Source organism: Microcaecilia unicolor, chromosome 5 (assembly GCF_901765095.1).
Source record: "Microcaecilia unicolor chromosome 5, aMicUni1.1, whole genome shotgun sequence".
NCBI lineage: Eukaryota > Metazoa > Chordata > Amphibia > Gymnophiona > Siphonopidae > Microcaecilia > Microcaecilia unicolor.
In genome coordinates this window covers 84,749,330-84,770,079 of record NC_044035.1, presented here as the reverse complement: position 1 = coordinate 84,770,079, position 20,750 = coordinate 84,749,330, and the positions used below count along the sequence as shown (strand labels likewise).

The 20,750-nt window shown below is 50.8% G+C and overlaps 1 protein-coding gene across 3 annotated transcripts in view; it reads left to right on the top strand.

Annotated features, from left to right (window-relative positions):
• The window catches only part of LOC115470132 (lysosomal acid lipase/cholesteryl ester hydrolase-like), a 208,158-nt gene that overhangs the window by 61,743 nt on the left and 125,665 nt on the right, over positions 1 to 20,750 (top strand). For all 3 annotated transcript variants that reach the window (XM_030203069.1, XM_030203068.1, XM_030203071.1), the window contains exon 5: positions 1,909 to 2,018. In XM_030203069.1, coding sequence (XP_030058929.1) covers positions 1,909 to 2,018 — 110 coding nt within the window. The remainder of the gene's footprint in view (positions 1 to 1,908; positions 2,019 to 20,750) is intronic.

The following is a 20,750-nucleotide window of genomic DNA, read 5'->3' as shown; positions in this document are numbered from 1 at the left end:
TCTGCACTCAATGGTACCTGCGTGGAATCTCAATCTAGTGCTAAGAGCCTTGCAGAAGCCGCCTTTTCAACCCTTATCGAGGGCATCTCTGAAAGACCTGACGTTGAAAGCAGTCTTTTTGGTGGCTATCACTTCAGCCAGAAGAGTTTCCGAGCTCCAGGCGCTATTATGTCGAGAGCCCTTTCTGCAGTTCACTGAGGCAGGAGTGTCTATTCGCACAGTGCCTTCCTTCCTGCCCAAGATTGTTTCTCGCTTCCATGTGAATCAGCAGCTCTGTCTCCCATCCTTTCGTAGGGAGGACTACCCAGAGGAGTACTCTGTTCTCAAATATCTAGATGTGAGACGAGTCATCATCAGATACTTGGAAGTGACCAATGATTTCCAGAAGTCGGATCATCTGTTTGTCCTGTTTGCAGGTCCTCGTAAGGGTCTGCAGGCTGCTAAGCCTACAGTGGCAAGATGGGTCAAGGAAGCCATTGGAGCGGCTTATGTGGCCGCGGGGAAGGTGCTGCCTATCCGGCTGAAGGCTCACTCCACTAGAGCTCAGGCGGCCTCGATGGCGGAGGCCGGGTCCGTCTCCTTGGAAGAGATTTGCAAGGCGGCAACTTGGGCATCGTCTCATACCTTCTCCAGGCATTACCGCTTGACTGTGGCTGCTCGGGCGGAGGCCCGGTTTGGAGCTTCAGTGTTGCGGTCAGGGATTTCAATGTCCCGCCCTGGGTGAGTACTGCTTCGGTAAATCCCACCATTCTATGGATTGATCAGCATGATGATATGGAAGGTAAAATTATGTGTAAAAAAAAGTGGGAGAGCGACCAAGGATACCAGAAACTGGAGGATGTTCGATAATATACAATTTATTAATAATTTGAAGACTCAAATTATTAATAAATTGTATATTATCGAACATCCTCCAGTTTCTGGTATCCTTGGTCGCTCTCCCACTTTTTTTACATTTCTGTTTTTACCGTGGGGTGTTTGAGTTCTCCGTTTTTCTGGCGGATTTTCCCTCAGGTAAAATTATGTATCATACCTGATAATTTTCTTTCCATTAATCATAGCTGATCAATCCATAGCCCCTCCCAGATATCTGTACTGTTTTTATTCTGGTTTCATTTCAGGTTCAAGTTTAGTCTTCCGTTCCTGTTCAGGAGGACTTGGTGTTCAAGTTTTTTTTTCAATTGGATTCTTCAGGAGTTGAGACAATTTTGTGTTACAGTGAGCTGCTGCATTCCTCTCCCCTCCGTTTTACGGGGCTGGATTGAGACCTAAATTCTGCCAGCGCTCCCTCCCGCTTCGTGCGGCTGTAGGGCAGCTTTGTACCCCTCCCGCTTCGGCGGTGTTAGGGTCAGTCAGCTCCTCTTGTGGTTGCAGGATAAGCCAGATCCCCCCGCATCGGCGGGGTGGTGTCCCTCCCCCGCTCCGCGGGGATGAGCTGGACGGATTCCCCTCCCCCACTTGTGTGGGGATGAGCTGGGTTAATTCCCCTCCCCCGTTTCGGCGGTGGTGAGCTGGGCAGAGTGTCCCTTTGTGGGTGTAATTCTCTAAGTGCTGAGCCCTGCGGATGGAGCTTTGATATCGACATACTGAGGAGTTTCCGGCAGCACATGACCACATATAGGGAGGCAAAAGGATTGCTCTCTATCTCCACCTGCTGGTAGATGGACACAACCCACCAGTCTATGGATTGATAAGCTATGATTAATGGAAAGAAAATTATCAGGTATGATACATAATTTTACCATCGCTTATCTGAAATTACGGGACTTAGAATATAGGTAAGTACACTTGTCTGTGCAATTTACCTTGTTTCATTATGTACCTATGCTTTCCTATTGAACTTTTTCTGTTTGTGCAGGGGCATGTTTTTAACCTTTCCAGATCTAACTTTATGTATTCATTTCATAGCTTTGATGAAATGGCTAAACAAGACCTTCCAGCAGTGATAGACTTTATTATTCAGAAAACTGGAGAAAAGAAAATATATTATGTTGGCCATTCACAAGGCACCACGTTAGGTAAGGTGAACCAAGTTACTGTCTTGCTAGTCTTTAAAGATCTTTTTACTGTTTCAAGTGGGCGCATGTCATCACAGATGATTAAATGAGTAACGGATATTTGATCAAGGCACTGATTTACAACTCCAGAATATTCTAATTAACGTTTACAGCATAAACCTTAAAAGGGCAATTCTATAATCTAGATGCTTGAATTTACCCATCCCTTGCATGTATAAATGTCTAGAACAGCATTTTTCAACCTGGGGTGCGGGTAAACCACGGATTTCTCGGACCCTCCAGATTTCGCAGATACCGAATGCACTTAAAATGGAGTGCAGTTCTGTTTTTGACAGCCGCTACTCTTTTGTCATGAAGGGACTGGAGGCCCTGCTCTGACCTGCTGGGTCCCACCCCCTCTGATACGCTGTTCTCTTCCTGTGGGGGTAGGACCTGGCAAGTCAACACGCATTCGGCAGCGCTCACATACCGAGCACCCTTCACACGCATTCAGGGACCAGTTCCCTCCCCATGGTCTGCCATCTCGCACACTCACCCTGGCTCAGTATATCTCCCCCTCTCCTCCCTGTCTGTGATCCGGCACCTCTTCCCTCAGTCCCAAACTGCACCCCACACCCTGCATCCTATCTTCAAACTCATTATAACTGAAGTCCCCTGAGGCTTTTCTTCTCCAGCACCCTGCCTGCTCAGATAACTTCTTCCGCACCTGTGTCCCGTCCTGCTGGTAGAAAAAGGAAATTGCATCAGAAGGGGGTTAGGATGCTGGAGAAGGGAAGCTGCAGGAAATATCAAAGACATTCTCCGAGGACAAGCAGGCTGCTTGTTCTCACGACTGGGGGTTGACGTCCACGGCAGCCCCCACCAACCGGAACAAAACTTCGCGGGCGGTCCCGCACGCAGGGCACGCCCTCCGCGCATGCGCGGCCGTCTTCCCGCTCAGTTTTTTTCTATTCCGCGCTGGAGAGAGACGTGTTACCGTCTCTCTCTCTGTCAGCCCTGGAAACCGGATCGCGGCCTAGCCGCGAGTTTTTTCTACTTCGAACGCGTTCGCGTACGTTTTTCTTTCTGTAAAAAAAAAGAAAAAGTTTGTCCCCGTGTCGTCCTTTAGCCGCGGGGGCACCTCGTTGCGGCCTTGTGGCCGCGCGGTCGTTTCTTATTCGGGTGTGCTTTTCACCGCCACCATCGATGACTTTGACTTCGCCGACGCGATTTTTCCGTCGGTGTCCTCGAAGGTCCCGAGCGGATTCAAGAAGTGTGGTCGGTGCGACCGGCAGATCTCGCAAACAGATACCCACGCTTGGTGCCTCCAGTGCCTTGGGCCAGAGCATAATACAAAGACGTGCACCTTGTGTCTCGGCTTGCGGAAGCGGACACAGGTGGCGAGGCAAGTTCTTCGGGACAGTCTTTTTGGAACTTGCGCCGGCCCTTCGACGGCATCGGTGTCGACGGCTGGATCTTCGGTACCGATGTCGACGAAATCGGCACAGACGGCACTGACTCCAGGAGTACAGGTACCGTTGGCCCGCCGGCGGGGGTGAGCGGCCGTGCGGGCAATCGGCCCCGGCAACTCCCTCTACCCAGGGCCATCGGGACCGGACCCTGTCAGACCCGATTCCTCGAGGCCGGGGGGTTCCACCTCCTCGTCATCCCTGCCGCCGAGCGCCGATGACGGACACCGAAAGAAAACCAAAAAGCACCGTCATCGGTCGCCCACGGCGCACGGGACCACCAGCTCCGGCGCCTCGAGAGAGGACTCGACGCCGAGGAAGCAGCAGTGCCGAGAGGAGCGTTCCCCCTCGGTTGAAGAGGTGTCGCTGCGTCAGTCCATCGGTGCTTCGGTACAGTCTCCTGGACCCGAGCAGCTTCCGGCACCGACACCCACACCAGCCCCCCTGCCTTTCCCAACAGCGGGCCTTGCTGAGTGCCTCCGAGCCATCCTTCCAGGAATTCTGGTGTGCTCTAGCCCGATGCTGAGGCCTCCGACGCCGCTTGCGGCACCGGTGTCGACTGCCACGCAGTTGGAATCCCCGTCGACGTTGATGGAGGGAGCTTCATCCCCGCCGGCGCGGGAGTCCACCGCTCGATGCCATCATCGAGGACGTGGTTCCTCGCAGTCGAGACGGGCCCGGTTCAGGTCTGAGCTGCAAGAGCTCATGTCCGACACCGAGGAAGAGGCCTCGTGGGGGGAGGAGGAGGACCCCAGATATTTCTCCTCAGAGGAGTCTGAGGGCCTTCCCTCCGACCCCACTCCTTCACCGGAGAGGAAGCTCTCGCCACCTGAGAGCCTCTCCTTTGCCTCCTTCGTCAGGGACATGTCTATTTGCATTCCCTTCCCTGTGGTCTCTGTGGATGAGCCGAGGGCTGAGATGCTCGAGGTCCTCGATTATCCATCACCACCTAGAGAGTCTTCCACGGTGCCGTTGCACAATGTCCTCAAAGAGACACTGCTTCGGAACTGGCTGAAGCCATTATCTAACCCCACCATCCCCAAGAAAGCGGAGTCCCAATACAGGATCCACTCTGACCCAGAGTTGATGCGGCCCCAATTGCCTTATGAGTCGGCGATCGTGGACTCTGCTCTCGAGAGCACGGAGTTCGAGGGATACCGCCTCAGCACCCCAGGGCGGGAGTCTCGCACTCTGGACTCGTTTGGGAGGAAGGCCTACCAATAGTCCATGCTCGTGACCCGCATCCAGTCATACCAGCTCTACACGAGCATTCACATGCGGAACAATGTGAAGGAACTGGCGGACCTGGTCGACAAGCTCCCTCCGGAGCAGTCCAGGCCCTTTCAGGAGGTGGTCAGGCAGCTGAAGGCGTGCAGAAAGTTCCTGTCCAGGGGTATATATGACACCTGTGATGTGGCATCTCGAGCTGCGGCCCAAGGTATAGTGATGCGCAGACTCTCCTGGCTGCGTGCCTCTGACCTGGACAACCGCACCCAGCAACATCTGGCGGATGTCCCTTGCCAGGGGGATAACAGCTTTGGTGAGAAGGTCGAGCAGTTGGTGGACCAACTGCACCAGCGGGAAACTGCTCTCGACAAGCTCTCCCACCGGGTGCCTTCAGCATCCACCTCAGCAGGTGGACGTTTTTCCCGGGACAGGCAGGCTGCGCCCTACGCCTACAACAAGCGTAGGTACACCCAGCTGGCCCGAAGGCCTCCTCAGGCACAGGGACAGTCCCAGCGCGCTCGTTCCCGTCAACAGCGCGCGCCTAAGCAGCCCCGGCGCCTCCACAGCAAAAGCCGGGGACGGGCTTTTGACTGGATCCATGGGAACATAGCCACCATCAAAGTGTCCGTACCAGACGACCTGCCGGTCGGGGGGGGAGGTTGAAAGTTTTTCACCAAAGGTGGCCTCTGATAACCTCCGACCAGTGGGTTCTCCAAATAGTGCGGTGCGGATACACCCTGAATTTGGCCTCCACTCCACCAAATTGCCCGCCGGGAGCCCAATCCTTCAACTCCCATCACAAGCAGGTACTTGCAGAGGAACTCTCCGCCCTTCTCAGCGCCAATGCGGTCGAGCCCGTACCACCCGGGCAGGAAGGGCAGGGATTCTATTCCAGGTACTTCCTTGTGGAAAAGAAAGCAGGGGGGATGCGTTCCATCCTAGACCTGAGGCCTGAACAAATACCTGGTCAACGAAAAGTTCAGGATGCTTTCCTTGGGCACCCTTGTACCAATGATTCAGAAAGACGATTGGCTATGTTCCCTGGATTTAAAGGACGCTTATACTCACATCCCGATACTGCCAGCTCACAGACATTATCTCAGATTCCGTCTGGGGACACGTCACTTTCAGTATTGTGTGCTGCCCTTTGGGCTCGCCTCTGCCCCACGGGTGTTCACGAAGTGCCTCGTGGTGGTCGCGGCGTATCTACGCAAGCTGGGAGTGCACGTGTTTCCGTATCTCGACGATTGGCTGGTCAAGAACACCTCAGAGGTAGGGGCCCTCCGGTCCATGCAGTGCACTATTCACCTCCTGGAGCTGCTGGGGTTTGTGATAAATTACCCAAAGTCCCATCTCCAGCCAGTCCAATTTCTGGAATTCATAGGAGCTCTGCTGAATTCACAGATGGCTTAGGCCTTTCTTCCCGAAGCGAGGGCCCACAACCTCCTGTCTCTCGCTTCCCAGACCAGAGCGTCTCAGCAGGTCACAGCTCGGCAGATGTTGAGACTCCTGGGTCATATGGCCTCTACTGTTCATGTGACTCCCATGGCTTGTCTTCACATGAGATCTGTTCAATGGACCCTAGCTTCCCAGTGGTGCCAAGCTACCGGGAATCTAGAAGATGTCATCCGCCTGTCCCTCAGTTGCCGCAATTCGCTGCACTGGTGGACACTTCGGACCAATTTGACCCTGGGACGTCCATTCCAAATTCCGCAGCCCACGAAGGTGCTGACGATGGATGTATCTCGCCTGGGGTGGGGAGCTCATGTCGATGGGCTTCACACCCAGGGACTGTGGTCCCTCCAGGAACAAGATCTTCAGATCAACCTCCTGGAGCTCCGAGCAGTCTGGAACGCACTGAAGACCTTCAGAGATCGGCTGTCCTACCAAATTATCCAAATTCGTACAGACAATCAGGTTGCAATTTATTACATCAACAAGCAGGGGGGTACCGGATCTCGCCCCCTGTGTCAGGAAGCCGTCGGGATGTGGAGTTGGGCCTGCCAGTTTGGCATGCTTCTCCAAGCCACATACCTGGCAGGCGTAAACAACAGTCTGGCCAACAGACTGAGCAGAGTCATGCAACCGCATGAGTGGTCGCTCCATTCCAGAGTGGTACGCAAGATCTTCCGAGAGTGAGGCACTCCCTCAGTGGACCTTTTCGCCTCTCAGACCAACCACAAGCTGCCTCTGTTCTGTTCCAGACTGCAGGCACACGGCAGACTAGCGTCAGATGCCTTTCTCCTCCATTGGGGGACCGGCCTCCTGTATGCTTATCCTCCCATACCTTTGGTGGGGAAGACCTTACTGAAGCTCAAGCAAGACCACGGCACCATGATTCTGATAGCGCCTTTTTGGCCCCGTCAGATCTGGTTCCCTCTACTTCTGGAGTTGTCCTCCGAAGAACCGTGGAGATTGGAGTGTTTTCCGACTCTCATTTCGCAGAACGACGGAGCGCTTCTGCACCCCAACCTTCAGTCTCTGGCTCTCATGGCCTGGATGTTGAGGGTGTAGATTTTGCTTCGTTGGGTTTGTCTGAGGGTGTCTCCCGGGTCTTGCTTGCCTCTAGAAGGGATTCCACTAAAAAGTTACTTTTTCAAGTGGAGGAGGTTTGTCGTCTGGTGTGAGAGCAAGGCCCTAGAACCTCATTCTTGCCCTGCACAGAACCTGCTTGAATACCTTCTGCACTTATCAGAGTCTGGCCTCAAGACCAACTCAGTAAGGAATTACCTTAGTGCGATTAGTGCTTACCATCATCGTGTAGAGGGTAAAGCCATCTCTGGAGAGCCTTTAGTAGTTTGATTCATGAGAGGCTTGCTTTTGTCAAGGCCCCCTGTCAAGCCTCCTGCAGTGTCATGGGATCTCAATGTTGTCCTCACCCAGCTGATGAAACCTCCTTTTGAGCCACTGAATTCAAGCCATCTGAAGTACTTGACCTGGAAGGTCATTTTCTTGGTGGCAGTTGTTTCAGCTCGTGGAGTCAGTGAGCTCTGCAGGCCCTGGTAGCTCATGCTCCGTATACCAAATTTCATCATAACAGAGTAGTCCTCCGCACTCACCCTAAGTTTCTGCCAAAGGTGGTGTCGGAGTTCCATCTTAACCAGTCAATTGTCTTGCCAACATTCTTTCCCAGACCACATACCCGCCCTGCTGAACGTCAGTTGCACACATTGGACTGCAAGCGAGCATTGGCCTTCTATCTGGAGCGGACACAGCCCCACAGACAGTCCGCCCAATTGTTTGTTTCTTTCGACCCCAATAGGAAAGGGGTCGCTGTCGGGAAATGCACCATCTCCAGTTGGCTAGCAGATTGCATTTCCTTTACTTACGCCCAAGCTGGGCTGGCTCTTGAGGGTCATGTCACGGCTCATAGTGTTAGAGCCATGGCAGCGTCAGTAGCCCACTTGAAGTCAGCCACTATTGAAGAGATTTGCAAGGCTGCGACGTGGTCATCTGTCCACACATTCACATCACATTACTGCCTCCAGCAGGATACCCGACGCAACAGTCGGTTCGGGCAGTCGGTGCTGCAGAATCTGTTTGGGGTTTGAATCCAACTCCACCCTCCAGGACCCGCTTTGTTCTGTTCAGGCTGCACTCTTAGTTTTTCTTCATAGGTCAATTTCTGTTATACCCTCGCCGTTGCGAGGTTCTAATGACCTGGGTTCTTGTTTTGAGTGAGCCTGAGAGCTAGGGATACCCCAGTCGTGAGAACAAGCAGCCTGCTTGTCCTCGGAGAAAGCGAATGATACATACCTGTAGCAGATGTTCTCCGAGGACAGCAGGCTGATTGTTCTCACCTACCCTCCCTCCTCCCCTTTGGAGTTGCGTTTTACTCATTCTTTGCTTGTCATTCAACTGAGCGGGAACGGTCACGCACGGGCGGGAAGACGGCCGCGCATGCGCGGTGGGCGTGCCCTGCGTGCGGGACCGCCCGTGAAGTTTTGTTCCGGTTGGTGGGGGCTGCCGTGGACGTCAACCCCCAGTCGTAAGAACAATCAGCCTGCTGTCCTCGGAGAACACCTGCTACAGGTATGTATCATTCGCTAGTTGGAAGGTGGGGCACAGGGATGGAGAGTTGAGAATGAGGGAGATGCCGGTGGGGCTGGGGGAGTGTGAGAATGAGGAGAAGTGTCAGACATGTGCTGGGGGAGTGTGTGAAGGAGAGGTGCTGGACTGGGGCTGGAGGTTTGAGAATGAGGGAGAGGTGCTTGGTCTGATGGTTTGAGAATGAGGGACAGGTGCTGGACTAGGGCTGTGGGTTTGAGAATGAGGGAGAGGTACTGGGGCTGGTGGGGTTTTGAGAATGAGAGAGAGGTGCTTGAGAATGAGGGGAAATGCTGGGGCTGTGGGATTGAGAATGAGGGAGAACTGTTCTATATGAGGGGCAAGGAGGGGGGAGAGTAAGGAGGGAGAGCAGTGCTAGACAAGGAGGTCAGTTAGGGAAGAGAGATCCAGTGAGGTGGGCAAGGAAGACAGGGAGTGTAGAGAGAGAAAGATATGCTGGACTTGGGGATGGGGGGAGGGGGAGGAGAGAGGTGCCCAGGACCTGTACAGAAAGAAGGAAGAGAAGAGACAATACCACAGAGGAAAATGAGTGAAAATGTTGCGCATATAGGGTAGGGAAGCGGGGGGAGACATGCTACACATAAAGGGAAGAGGGTAGACAGGCTGCACATAAGGGAAAAGAGAGGGAAAACAAGATAAATTTGAAAAGTATGCAGAGAAATTGAAAAAAAGCTGAATATGAAAGATTAATGTCAGACTTGTGGTAGAAACCCTGAGTTAAGCGCACACACAGTGGGAAGCAGAACCAAACAAGATGATTGGAATAATAAAATCACCAGACTACAAAGGTAGAAAAATGATTTTATTTTCAGTTTGGTGGTTGAATTACGTCTGTTTTGAGAATTGACATCTTTCAGCTTTATTTTGCACTATACAGGAGGACATGCATTTCTTTCTTTTTCTCTGTTGTTGCACGAAATGCAGAGTCCGGTATCTCTGCTTTTAGTTTTTGTCTGCATGTTTTTTTGTGGTTCCCTATTTTTCTATCATGTGAAAGTCATGTTCTACATCTGCAACTGAGGTGTGAAGGATTCTGCTGACATGTGGTGTCTGTGTAGGAATCTGTAACAGTCCATCTTGATCCAGTTTCCCAGTAGCATGTATATTGGTGCTTTAATGTATTTCAGTAGCTCAATTAAATGAAATAATTCTGAAGGTTACATGTACGGGTGAGGATGGAGGACATTACTTGCGGGGATAGGTGGGGATGGAATGGATCTTAGGAACAGGCAGATATGGGTTAGATTCCAGTGTTGTGCCTTGTAAGTGTGACACAAGATGAAAAAGGTTGAAAATCACTGGTCTAAAATACTAGCACTTACTGCATAAGTGTACACCTACCCACAAATGTGCAAGGAGGTACCTTCTTAACTTACATAGTATGTATTTGCGGGGGGAGGGATGCTTACACATGTAACTTACAGAATACTGTAAGTTACGGTTGTCCCTGTTGCACAAAGGCACTTGCACTTACACTTACACCAGGTTTGCTAGAGTAACTTCAGGCACATAAATGTTATGCACACCAATACTGGGTTACTCTAGTTATCCTATAAAGGAAGGAATGGATCCAAAGAAACTTAGCAGAGATATGACGACAGTATTTGTGAAGCAAAGCTAGTGCTGGGCAGACTTCTATGGTCTGTGCCCTGATTGTGGCTGAATAGATTTGGATGGGTTGGAGTGGAGCTTTCCAGGGGCTTCGGTGACACTTCTGAGAACAAGGTCCGTGCCGGGTAGACTTCTACAGTCTATGCCCTGAAAATGGTGAGGACAAAGATCAGGTATACATATGAAGTATCACATCATACCTTATGTAATAAGTTTTGTCATTCACTCTGCAGCTCCTCAGTATCTCTCCACTCTCATCTCTCCCTACATTCCTCCCCGGGAACTCCGTTCACTGGGTAAATCTCTCTTATCTGCGCCTTTCTCCCCCACTGCTAACTCCAGACTCCGTTCCTTTTATCTTGCTGCACCATATGCCTGGAATAGACTTCCTGAGCCGGTACATCAAGCTCCATCTCTGGCCGTCTTCAAATCTAAGTTAAAAGCCCACCTTTTTGATGCAGCTTTTAACTCCTAACCCTTATTCAACAACAACAATCATTTCTAAAGCGCTACTAGGGTTACGCAGCGCTGTACAATTCAAACATAGAAGGACAGTCCCTGCTCAAAGAGCTTACACTTGTTTAGAACCCTTATTTTATCATCCTCACTTTAATATTCCCTTATCTCTTGTTTGTCCTGGTTGTCTGTCCTAATTAGATTGTAAGCTGTATCGAGCAGGGACTGTCTCTTCATGTTGAAGTGTACAGCGCTGCATACGTCTAGTACTGCTTTAGAAATAAGGGGTAGTATCTTGTGGATGGACCATACACGCAGGCATAGCACCATACCATGGTTTAATGATCTGAAAAAACTAAAAACACAAACGAGGAAACTCGAGCGAGCATGGAAAAAAATAAGATGCACACACTCAACGCATGGAAACAGATACACAGAAAATACAAATACGCTATAAGACAAACCAAAAGGACGTACTACAAAACTAAAATAGGGCCGGACTACAAAGATATGAAGAAATTATACCAAATTGTGAACAAACTACTAGACACTACAGCGGTCACTTCAAGCAACACAGACATCCCATCTGCTGACAAACTTGCAAATTACTTCTCTGAAAAAATTACCAACCTACGAAAAATGCTACCTCAGAACAATACTAACACCGAAAACTTCATCAATAATCTGGACCCAAACCCTGGAGAATACCCAGCCGACTGAACCTGGTCAAACTTCACACGCCTCACTGTTGAAACAGTAGCCCAGGCAATCAGGTTCTCCAGCACCCATTGCAAACTGGATACCTGCCCCATCGACGTACTTTAATTCGCCCCTGACCACTTCACAACAGACCTCACATCCCACCTTAACTACATGCTCCAACAAGGTCTTTTTCTAGAGGAACACAGCAACATCCTACTCACCCCAATCCCAAAAGATGCCAAGAAAAAAGCAACCAAAATTACCAACTACCGCCCAGCAATTAAATTGATGGAGAGCTTGGTGACCAAACAGATTACCGACTACTTGGACAAGTTCTCAATACTCCATGAGTCACTAGCAATTAAATTGATGGAGAGCATGGTGACCAAACAGATTACCGACTACTTGGACAAGTTCTCAATACTCCATGAGGTTTTCGCCCCCTCCATAGCATCGAATCTGTGCTAGTCACTCTCCTGGCCAAATTCAAGCAGGAAATAGCCATAGGTAAAAGTATACTTCTCCTACAATTTTGACATTCAAGTGCATTCGACATGGTAAACTCCATGAGTCACAATTGGAATTGGAGGAAACGTACTCAACTGGATCAAAGGTTTCCTAACTACCAGAACATACCAAGTAAAATCAAACATATCACCACCTTGGAAAGCAGACTGTGGAGTACCTCAAGAATCACCACTATCACCAATACTCTTCAACATAATGATGATCCCACTAGCCAAGGCATTATCAAAGCAAGGCCTCAACCTGTTCATCTACACAGATGATGTCACAATTTACATTCCCTTTAGACATGATCTAACAGAAATAAACGACGAAATTACTCTGCTTGAATGCCATGGATTCATGGGCAAACTCCTTTTCAGTTGAAGCTGAATACTGAAAAAAAGCATCCTCTCATCTCAACATAATACGTACAGACCAACAACCTTAATCACCCCAGAACACACCCTCCCTATTTCAAACAGCCTGAAAATACTCGGCGTGACAATCGACTGCAACCTCACTCTTGAGAGCCAAGTGAACTCTACAACAAAGAAAATGTTCCACTCGATGTGGAAACTTAAATGCTTAAAACCTTTCTTCCCGAGGGAAATATTTCGTAACCTAATACAATCAATGGTGCTAAGTCACGCAGACTATTGCAACAGAATTTATGCTGGATGCAAAGAACAACTTACAAAGAAACTCCAGACCGCTCAGACTACAGCAGCCAGACTAATATTTGGCAAATTGCGATTCGACAGTGCCAAGCCCCTCCGTGAAAAACTGCATTGGCTGCCAATCAAAGAATGTATTACTTTCAAAATCTGCACCCTGGTCCACAAAATTACCTATGGCCAAGTCCCAGGATGCATGACAGAACTTATAAACCTACCACTTAGAAACATACCAGATCATCTCGAACATACCTAAACCTCCACTATCCAAACTGCAAAAAAATTAAATACAAAGCAACCTATGCGTTCCTCTTCTCCTATACAAGCACACAATTATGGAATGCACTGCCAAATGTTGTGAAGACAACCTACAACCACCTAAACTTCAGGAAATCATTAAAGACCTACCTATTCAAAAAGGCATGCTCCGCCGACCCAACATAAATGCCTGCACTCTGGAACACAACATAACCAAAGCTTGTACTGGACACTAAATAATCTTTCCTCTCCTTGATTCCCATTGTAACTGAAACATATGTTCCTTACTTAACCATAATACCACCTGTATTTGTTTTTTTACCGGACTGGCGAATGTCTCTACGGTATTATGTAAGCCACATTGAACCTGCAATTAGGTGGGAAAATGTGGGATACAAATGTAACACATAAATACACGTCTTTATATGCTGTCATTTACTATGTTACTATCAGGCTCATTTTCGAAAGAGGCGCCCACCTTTCGACACAAATCGGAAGATAGACGTCCTCACAGAGTCGCCTAAATTGGCATAATCGAAAGCCGATTTGGGCGTCCCCAACTGCTTTCTGTCGCGGGGCCGACAAAAGTTCACGGGGGTGTCGGAGGCGTAGCGAAGGCAGGACTTGGGTGTGCCTAACACATGGGCGTCCTTGACCCATAATGGAAAAAAAAAGGGCGTCCCTGACGAGCACTCGGACAACTTTACCTGGTCCTGTTTTTCTTATGACCAAGCCACAAAAAGGTGCCCGAACTGACCAGATGACCACCAGAGAGAATCGGGGATCACTTCCCCTTACTCCCTCCCCCAGTGGTCACTAACCCCCTCCCACCGTCAAAAAAACATCTTTAAAAATATTTTGTGCCAGCTTCTATGCCAGCCTCAAATGTCATACTCCGGTCCATGACAGCAGTATGCAGTGCACTTCAGGCAGGCGGACCCAGGCCCATCCCCCCCCCCCACCTGTTACACTTGTGGTGGTAAATGTGAGCCCTCCAAAACCCACCACAAGCCTACTGTACCCACATCTAGGTGTCCCCCCTTCACCTGTAGGGGCTATGGTAGTGGTGTACAGTTTTGGGGGGCTCAGCACACAAAGTAAGGGAGCTATGTTCCTGGGAGCAATTTCTGAAGTCCACTGCAGTGCCCCCTAGGGTGCCTGGTTGGTGTCCTGGCATTTGAGGGGGACCAGTGCACTACGAATGCTGGCTCCTCCCACGACCAAATGGCTTGCATTTGGTCATTTTTGAGATGGGCGTCCTTTGTTTCCATTATCGCTGAAAATCAGAAACAACCAAGTCTAGGTACGACCATCTCTAAGGACGACCTAAATGTCAAGAGTTGGACGTCCCCGACCGTATTATTGAAATGAAAGATGGACGTCCATCTTTCGATAACTGGTTTCCCCGCCCCTCCACCAGGACGTTTTACGAGGATGTCCTCAGCAAACTTGGGTGTCCCTTTCGATTATGCCCCTCTATGTAACTTTGGCCTTCTGTCTGGAGTGGGCTAAAGTCCATCAAAAAAATTTTTTTTTTTTTTTTTATCTGAGTTGGGGGCTGCTTTCTTTTTTTTCTTTTTCTTTTTCTTTTTTTTTGAAACATTTTTTAGTTCAATGCATGTCAAACACAACAAGGTGAAAAAGTAAACAATAATATAAAAAAGGAGCATACGTGTATGAAAGACAATACACTTTTCAAAAATCGGTGTGAAAAACTCCCACTCATTCACTAATCCCTCCCCCCCCCCCCCCCTCCAAATCTACATCCTTCACCACCCATAGCGCTAGTGGTCACTCAGAACATAGCCTATTGGCAGAAGCTGATAGGGACAGTAAACTTTAGATTAGGCAGTACAGAAATCAAAAATTTGTGGGATTCAAATGTAATAAATTAAAAAAAAAAAATCAAGATAATGTACGTTTAAGTATGCTTGCTTATCTGTTGGTCTGTATTGGATTATTTGGACACAGGGACAAAAATCAGTCCCATAGGGGGATGCATTCTTGCCAGTCTGGTGAGCAGTGTTTGGCATAAGTGGTGAGCTCATAGGATGCCATTTCCTTCATGCGCAAAATCCAGTTCTAATACTGTAGGATCACCTTCTTAACCAGAAAGATGGCCAAAGTCATAAACTTAAAAAAAATTTTGGAAAGGCCCTGATCCACAAGTACCTGGTCATCCCCCAGGAATAATGCTCTTATGATTCCATTCCAGTTGAATCTGCAGGGACTGACATAGTATCTCAAATATAGAATGCCAGATTTTCAGCCTGGGACAGTCTAAGGTGTAATGTAAGTAGATGCCCCTAGCAACTTGGCATCAAGCAGGTATTCGTCAACCATAGGGCCAGTCGAGTACCCCTCTCCCTCATCAGATATGACCTATGTGGAATCTGGAACTGTGCCTGTTTTAAAACAGCATCTTTGACTTTGGCAAAAAGGCCCTGGAATTGGGCCTGTAAGTCTTGTTGCACTCATAGGGAGCTGCAAATCCTAAGTGAGCTATCCCCTGCAGATGCACTTCCGCCCCACGTGCCCTTATAACTTTGTACCAGTGGGAGAGTTTTATTAAGTTTAGTTGTATTGGTGGTCAACAACTTGATAAGAACCTCCACCCCTCTTGGGTCACACCCCTTTCCCCCCCCCCCCCCCCCCGGTCCATAGATATAGTGTCATATTTGTAAAGGAAAGTAGTGTGCAGGAGGAAGCCCCCAAGCCTGACAAAGCTACTAAAAAGTAGGCATCTGACTTCCTCCCACCTCAAAACTATTCTGTAGCAGGAGGGAGGCATCCCCGCCCCCACAGGTAGAATACTGAGGACCCCGTCCCTTGGGGAAATTGTGGGTTGCCGCACATGGGGAGGAACGGAGACACATCTACACTTATGGATTCCTTGATTCTCCACCACCTCCATGTATGTCAAAGGGGCTGAAGGAAAGTGGGTGAGGGTCTAGTGCCCAAACCATGAAGGTATGCCAGGAGCAAAGTTAGATGCACTGCTCCATCTAGAAGGCCCGTCAAGGAATAATGCTGGTAGAACGTAATGGCATCACTGATTCAGCGAAACAGTGCTGCCACATTATAAATCAGAGATCAAGAAGTCCCGAGTCCCCTTGCTCCTTTGTCAATACCAAGCAGGAACGACCAATCCTTGCTGGTTTATTGTGCCATATAAAGGACTGGAAAATAGAAGTTCATCCTTTTGGGTCATCCATAGTAGGAGAGTCTTTAGTGTGTATAACAATTTTGGGGATAATCATTTTAACTAAAGCTATGTGCCCAAACAGCAACAGGGGAAAATGCATCCATCTGTCACACAACTGACCAAGCTTCAGAATCGCATTATATTTATGTATAGCAGCTTATTCAAGGATGATGATGATGCCCAAATATTTGATTTTATCCTTTGGCAATCCAACCCAACCCCCAGATCTCTGTGCCCGGTATCTGTGGAGCTGGTGTCTAGAGGTAAGGCCTCCGACGTATCATAATTGATCTTGAGACCCGTAAACCTGCCAAATTCGGCTATGATGGACATATGTGGCATTGTTTTGTCAGCATGTAATCTTCAAATAAGCTAGGAATTTTGGCCGTTCCCACCCAAATCACCTCTTCTTCTGGTGCATTTTGAAGCTTGATCACCAAGGGTTCTAGGACTAATAAGAACAAGAGCGGGCACACCTGCCATGTGCCTCTCCACAGCTCGAAGAGGGGGGGGGGGGTCAACCCACCATTTATCAACAAAAAGGCTGTGGGATAATCAGTGCCCCCACCCAATCCATGAAAGAGCTCATGATGCCATATTGTGGGAGTGTTTCAAAGATATGGTCCCAGGATACCATGTCGAAGGCCTTTTTGACATTGACTGGCGATCATGGCTTTCTCCGAGGACAAGCAGGCTGCTTGTTCTCACTGATGGGTGACGTCCATGGCAGCCCCTCCAATCGGAAACTTCACTAGCAAAGGCCTTTGCTAGTCCTCGCGTGCCCATGCGCACCGCGCATGCGCGGCCATCTTCCCGCCCGAACCGGCTCGTGTTCGTCAGTCTTCTTTTGTCCGCGCTCGGTACGGTCGTGTTTTCGCCGTGTCGCGCCCCGGAAAGTCGACCTCGCGCGTCGTTCTTACTTCGTGTTAAAAAAACCCCAAAAATACCAAACTCTGTGTGGAAGGAGACTCTCCGGTCTTTTTCCTTCCCATATTTCCAGTTTTTCGCCCCGGTAAGTTTTCTTTCGTCGTCGGGGTAGGCCGCTTTTAGGCCTCGGGTCGAAGTTTTCTTCCCCTTGTTTTTGTGGTACCTTTTCCGCCATTTCGACTTTTGATCTCGCCAGCGTGATTTTTACGCCCATGACATCGAGGTCTCCCAGCGGCTTCAAGAAGTGCACCCAGTGCGCCCGGGTCATCTCGCTCACTGATAGGCACTCGTCGTGTCTTCAGTGCTTAGGGGCTGGGCACCGCCCGCAGGCCTGTAGTCTGTGTTCCCTTTTACAAAAGCGGACTCAGGTAGCAAGATTGGCCCAGTGGAACGTTTTGTTCTCGGGCTCTTCGTCGGCATCGGCACCGGGAGGATCCAGTGCATCGACGTCGTCAGCGCCCGGACCTTCATCTTCGCCCCTGACTGCATAGAGTGTATTGAGGCATCGACCCTCTGCATCGGGGCGACATCGGAGGGCCGCGTCGGCGTCGGTGACATCGAGACCTCCTCTTTTGCTGATGTCGTCGGACGGTGGTGCTTTGTCTGGAGCGCAGGTGAGGGCTGTCCATTCCCCTGCTGATGGCGGTGAGCCTTCGGGTGGGTCTCCTTCTGCCCTGACGGCTCCCGCGGTACAGCCCCCCCGAGATCGACCGACCTTCGGCCTCGGCCCCGAGGAAGAGACGGCTGGATTCGACGTCCTCCTCGTCGGTGCCGGGAAGCTCCGGTGACATGCTTCGCTCCAAGAAATCGAAGAAGCATCGTCACCGGTCTCCTTCCCGTGTCGGCACCGAGAGCTCTGGGTCGCCGAGGGAGTCGGCACCCAGTAGGCATCGGCACCGAGAGGGACCGCTCACCCTCTGTTCAGGAGGTGTCGATGCGCTCCACTCTGGACAGCCCGGAACAGGTTTTGACATCGACTCCTGCATCGACATCGATGTCTTTCTCCACAGCCGCTCTGCACGAGAGCCTCCGGGCCGTTCTCCCAGAGATCCTGGGGGAGCTGTTGCGCCCTACCCCTCCGGTACCGGGGGTGCTTGCGCCACCGGTACCGTCGAGCGAGGCACCGGCTGGTCCCATGCCCGAGGTGAGGCCTTCCGCATCGGTACCGCGTGCGGCACCGACTGCGGTCGCCTCCCAGGAAGGCTCCCCGACTACGTCAGCGGAGGGAGCTTCGCCGATGCGGGCGAGAGAGTCTACCTCTCGACGCTCCCATCGTGGACGTGGCTCCACGGAGTCGAGTCGGGCACGGTTGCAGACACAGGTCTGTGAACTTGTGTCTGACACCGAGGGTGAGGCCTCGTGGGAAGACGAAGGAGACATCAGATATTTCTCTGACGAAGAGTCTGAGGGTCTTCCTTCCGATCCCACTCCCTCTCCTGAAAGACAGCTTTCTCCTCCCGAGAGTCTGTCTTTCGCTTCCTTTGTCCGGGAGATGTCTACGGCCATCCCCTTCCCGGTGGTTGTGGAGGACGAGCCCAGGGCTGAAATGTTTGAGCTCCTGGACTATCCTTCTCCACCTAAGGAAGCGTCCACAGTACCCATGCATCATGTCCTAAAAAAGACATTGCTGGCGAACTGGACCAAGCCTCTAACTAACCCCCACATTCCCAAGAAGATCGAGTCCCAGGACCGGATCCATGGGGACCCAGAGCTGATGCGCACTCAGTTGCCTCACGACTCTGGAGTTGTGGATTTGGCCCTAAAGAAGGCCAAGAGTTCTAGGGAGCATGCTTCGGCGCCCCCGGGCAAGGACTAGAACCTTGGACTCCTTTGGGAGGAAGGCCTACCATTCTTCTATGCTCGTGGCCAAAATTCAGTCTTACCAGCTCTACACGAGCATACACATGCGGAACAATGTGCGGCAGTTGGCGGGCTTGGTGGATGCGCTTCCCCCTGAGCAAGCCAAGCCATTTCAGGAGGTGGTCAGGCAGCTGAAGGCGTGCAGAAAATTCCTGGCCAGAGGAGTGTATGACACCTTTGATGTTGCGTCCAGGGCCGCTGCTCAAGGTGTGGTGATGCGCAGACTCTCATGGCTGCGTGCCTCCGACCTGGAGAATAGAATCCAGCAGCGGATTGCGGACTCGCCTTGCCGTGCGGATAATATTTTTGGAGAGAAAGTCGAACAGGTGGTAGAGCAGCTCCACCAGCGGGACACCGCATTCGACAAGTTCTCCCGCCGGCAGCCTTCAGCCTCTACCTCTACAGGTAGAAGATTTTTGGGGGGAAGGAAGACTGTTCCCTACTCTTCTGGCAAGCGTAGGTACAATCCTCCTTCTCGACAGCCTGCGGCCCAGGCTAAGCCCCAGCGCGCTCGCTCTCATCAGCAGCGTGCGACTCAGCAAGGCCCCTCGGCTCCCCAGCAAAAGCAAGGGACGAGCTTTTGACTGGCTCCAGCAGAGCATAGCCGACATCCAAGTGTCAGTGCCGGGCGACCTGCCAGTCGGAGGGAGGTTGAAAGTTTTTCACCAAAGGTGGCCTCTCATAACCTCCGATCAGTGGGTTCTCCAAATAGTCCAGCAAGGATACACCCTCAATTTGGCCTCAAAACCTCCAAATTGTCCACCGGGAGCTCAGTCTTACAGCTTCCAGCACAAGCAGGCACTTGCAGAGGAACTCTCCGCCCTTCTCAGCGCCAATGCGGTCGAGCCCGTGCCATCCGGGCAAGAAGGGCTGGGATTCTATTCCAGGTACTTCCTTGTGGAAAAGAAAACAGGGGGGATGCGTCCCATCCTAGACCTAAGGGTCCTGAACAAACATCTGGTCAAAGAAAAGTTCAGGATGCTTTCCCTGGGCACCCTTCTTCCCATGATTCAAGAAAACGATTGGCTATGCTCTCTGGACTTGAAGGACGCCTACACTCACATCCCGATACTGCCAGCTCACAGACAGTATCTGCGATTTCAGCTGGGCACACGTCACTTCCAGTACTGTGTGCTACCCTTTGGGCTCGCCTCTGCGCCCAGAGTGTTCACAAAGTGCTGGCTGTAGTAGCAGCGGCACTTCGCAGGCTGGGGGTGCACGTGTTCCCATATCTCGACGATTGGCTGGTGAAGAACACATCCGAGGCAGGAGCCCTGCAGTCCATGCAGATGACTATTCGCCTCCTGGAGCTACTGGGGTTTGTGATAAATAATCCAAAGTCCCATCTTCTCCCAGTGCAGAAACTCGAATTCATAGGAGCTCTGCTGGATTCTCGGACAGCTCGCGCCTATCTCCCAGAGGCGAGAGCCAACAACTTGTTGTCCCTTGTCTCGCGGGTGCGAGCGTCACAGCAGATCACAGCTCGGCAGATGTTGAGATTGCTGGGCCACATGGCCTCCACAGTCCATGTGACTCCCATGGCCCGCCTTCACATGAGATCTGCTCAATGGACCCTAGCTTCCCAGTGGTTTCAGGCTGCTGGGGATCTAGAAGACGTGATCCACCTTTCCACGAGTTTTCTCAAATCCCTGTATTGGTGGACGATTTGGTCCAATCTGACTCTGGGACGTCCTTTCCAAATTCCTCAGCCGCAAAAAGTGCTGACCACGGATGCGTCTCTCCTGGGATGGGGAGCTCATGTCGATGGGCTTCACACCCAAGGAAGCTG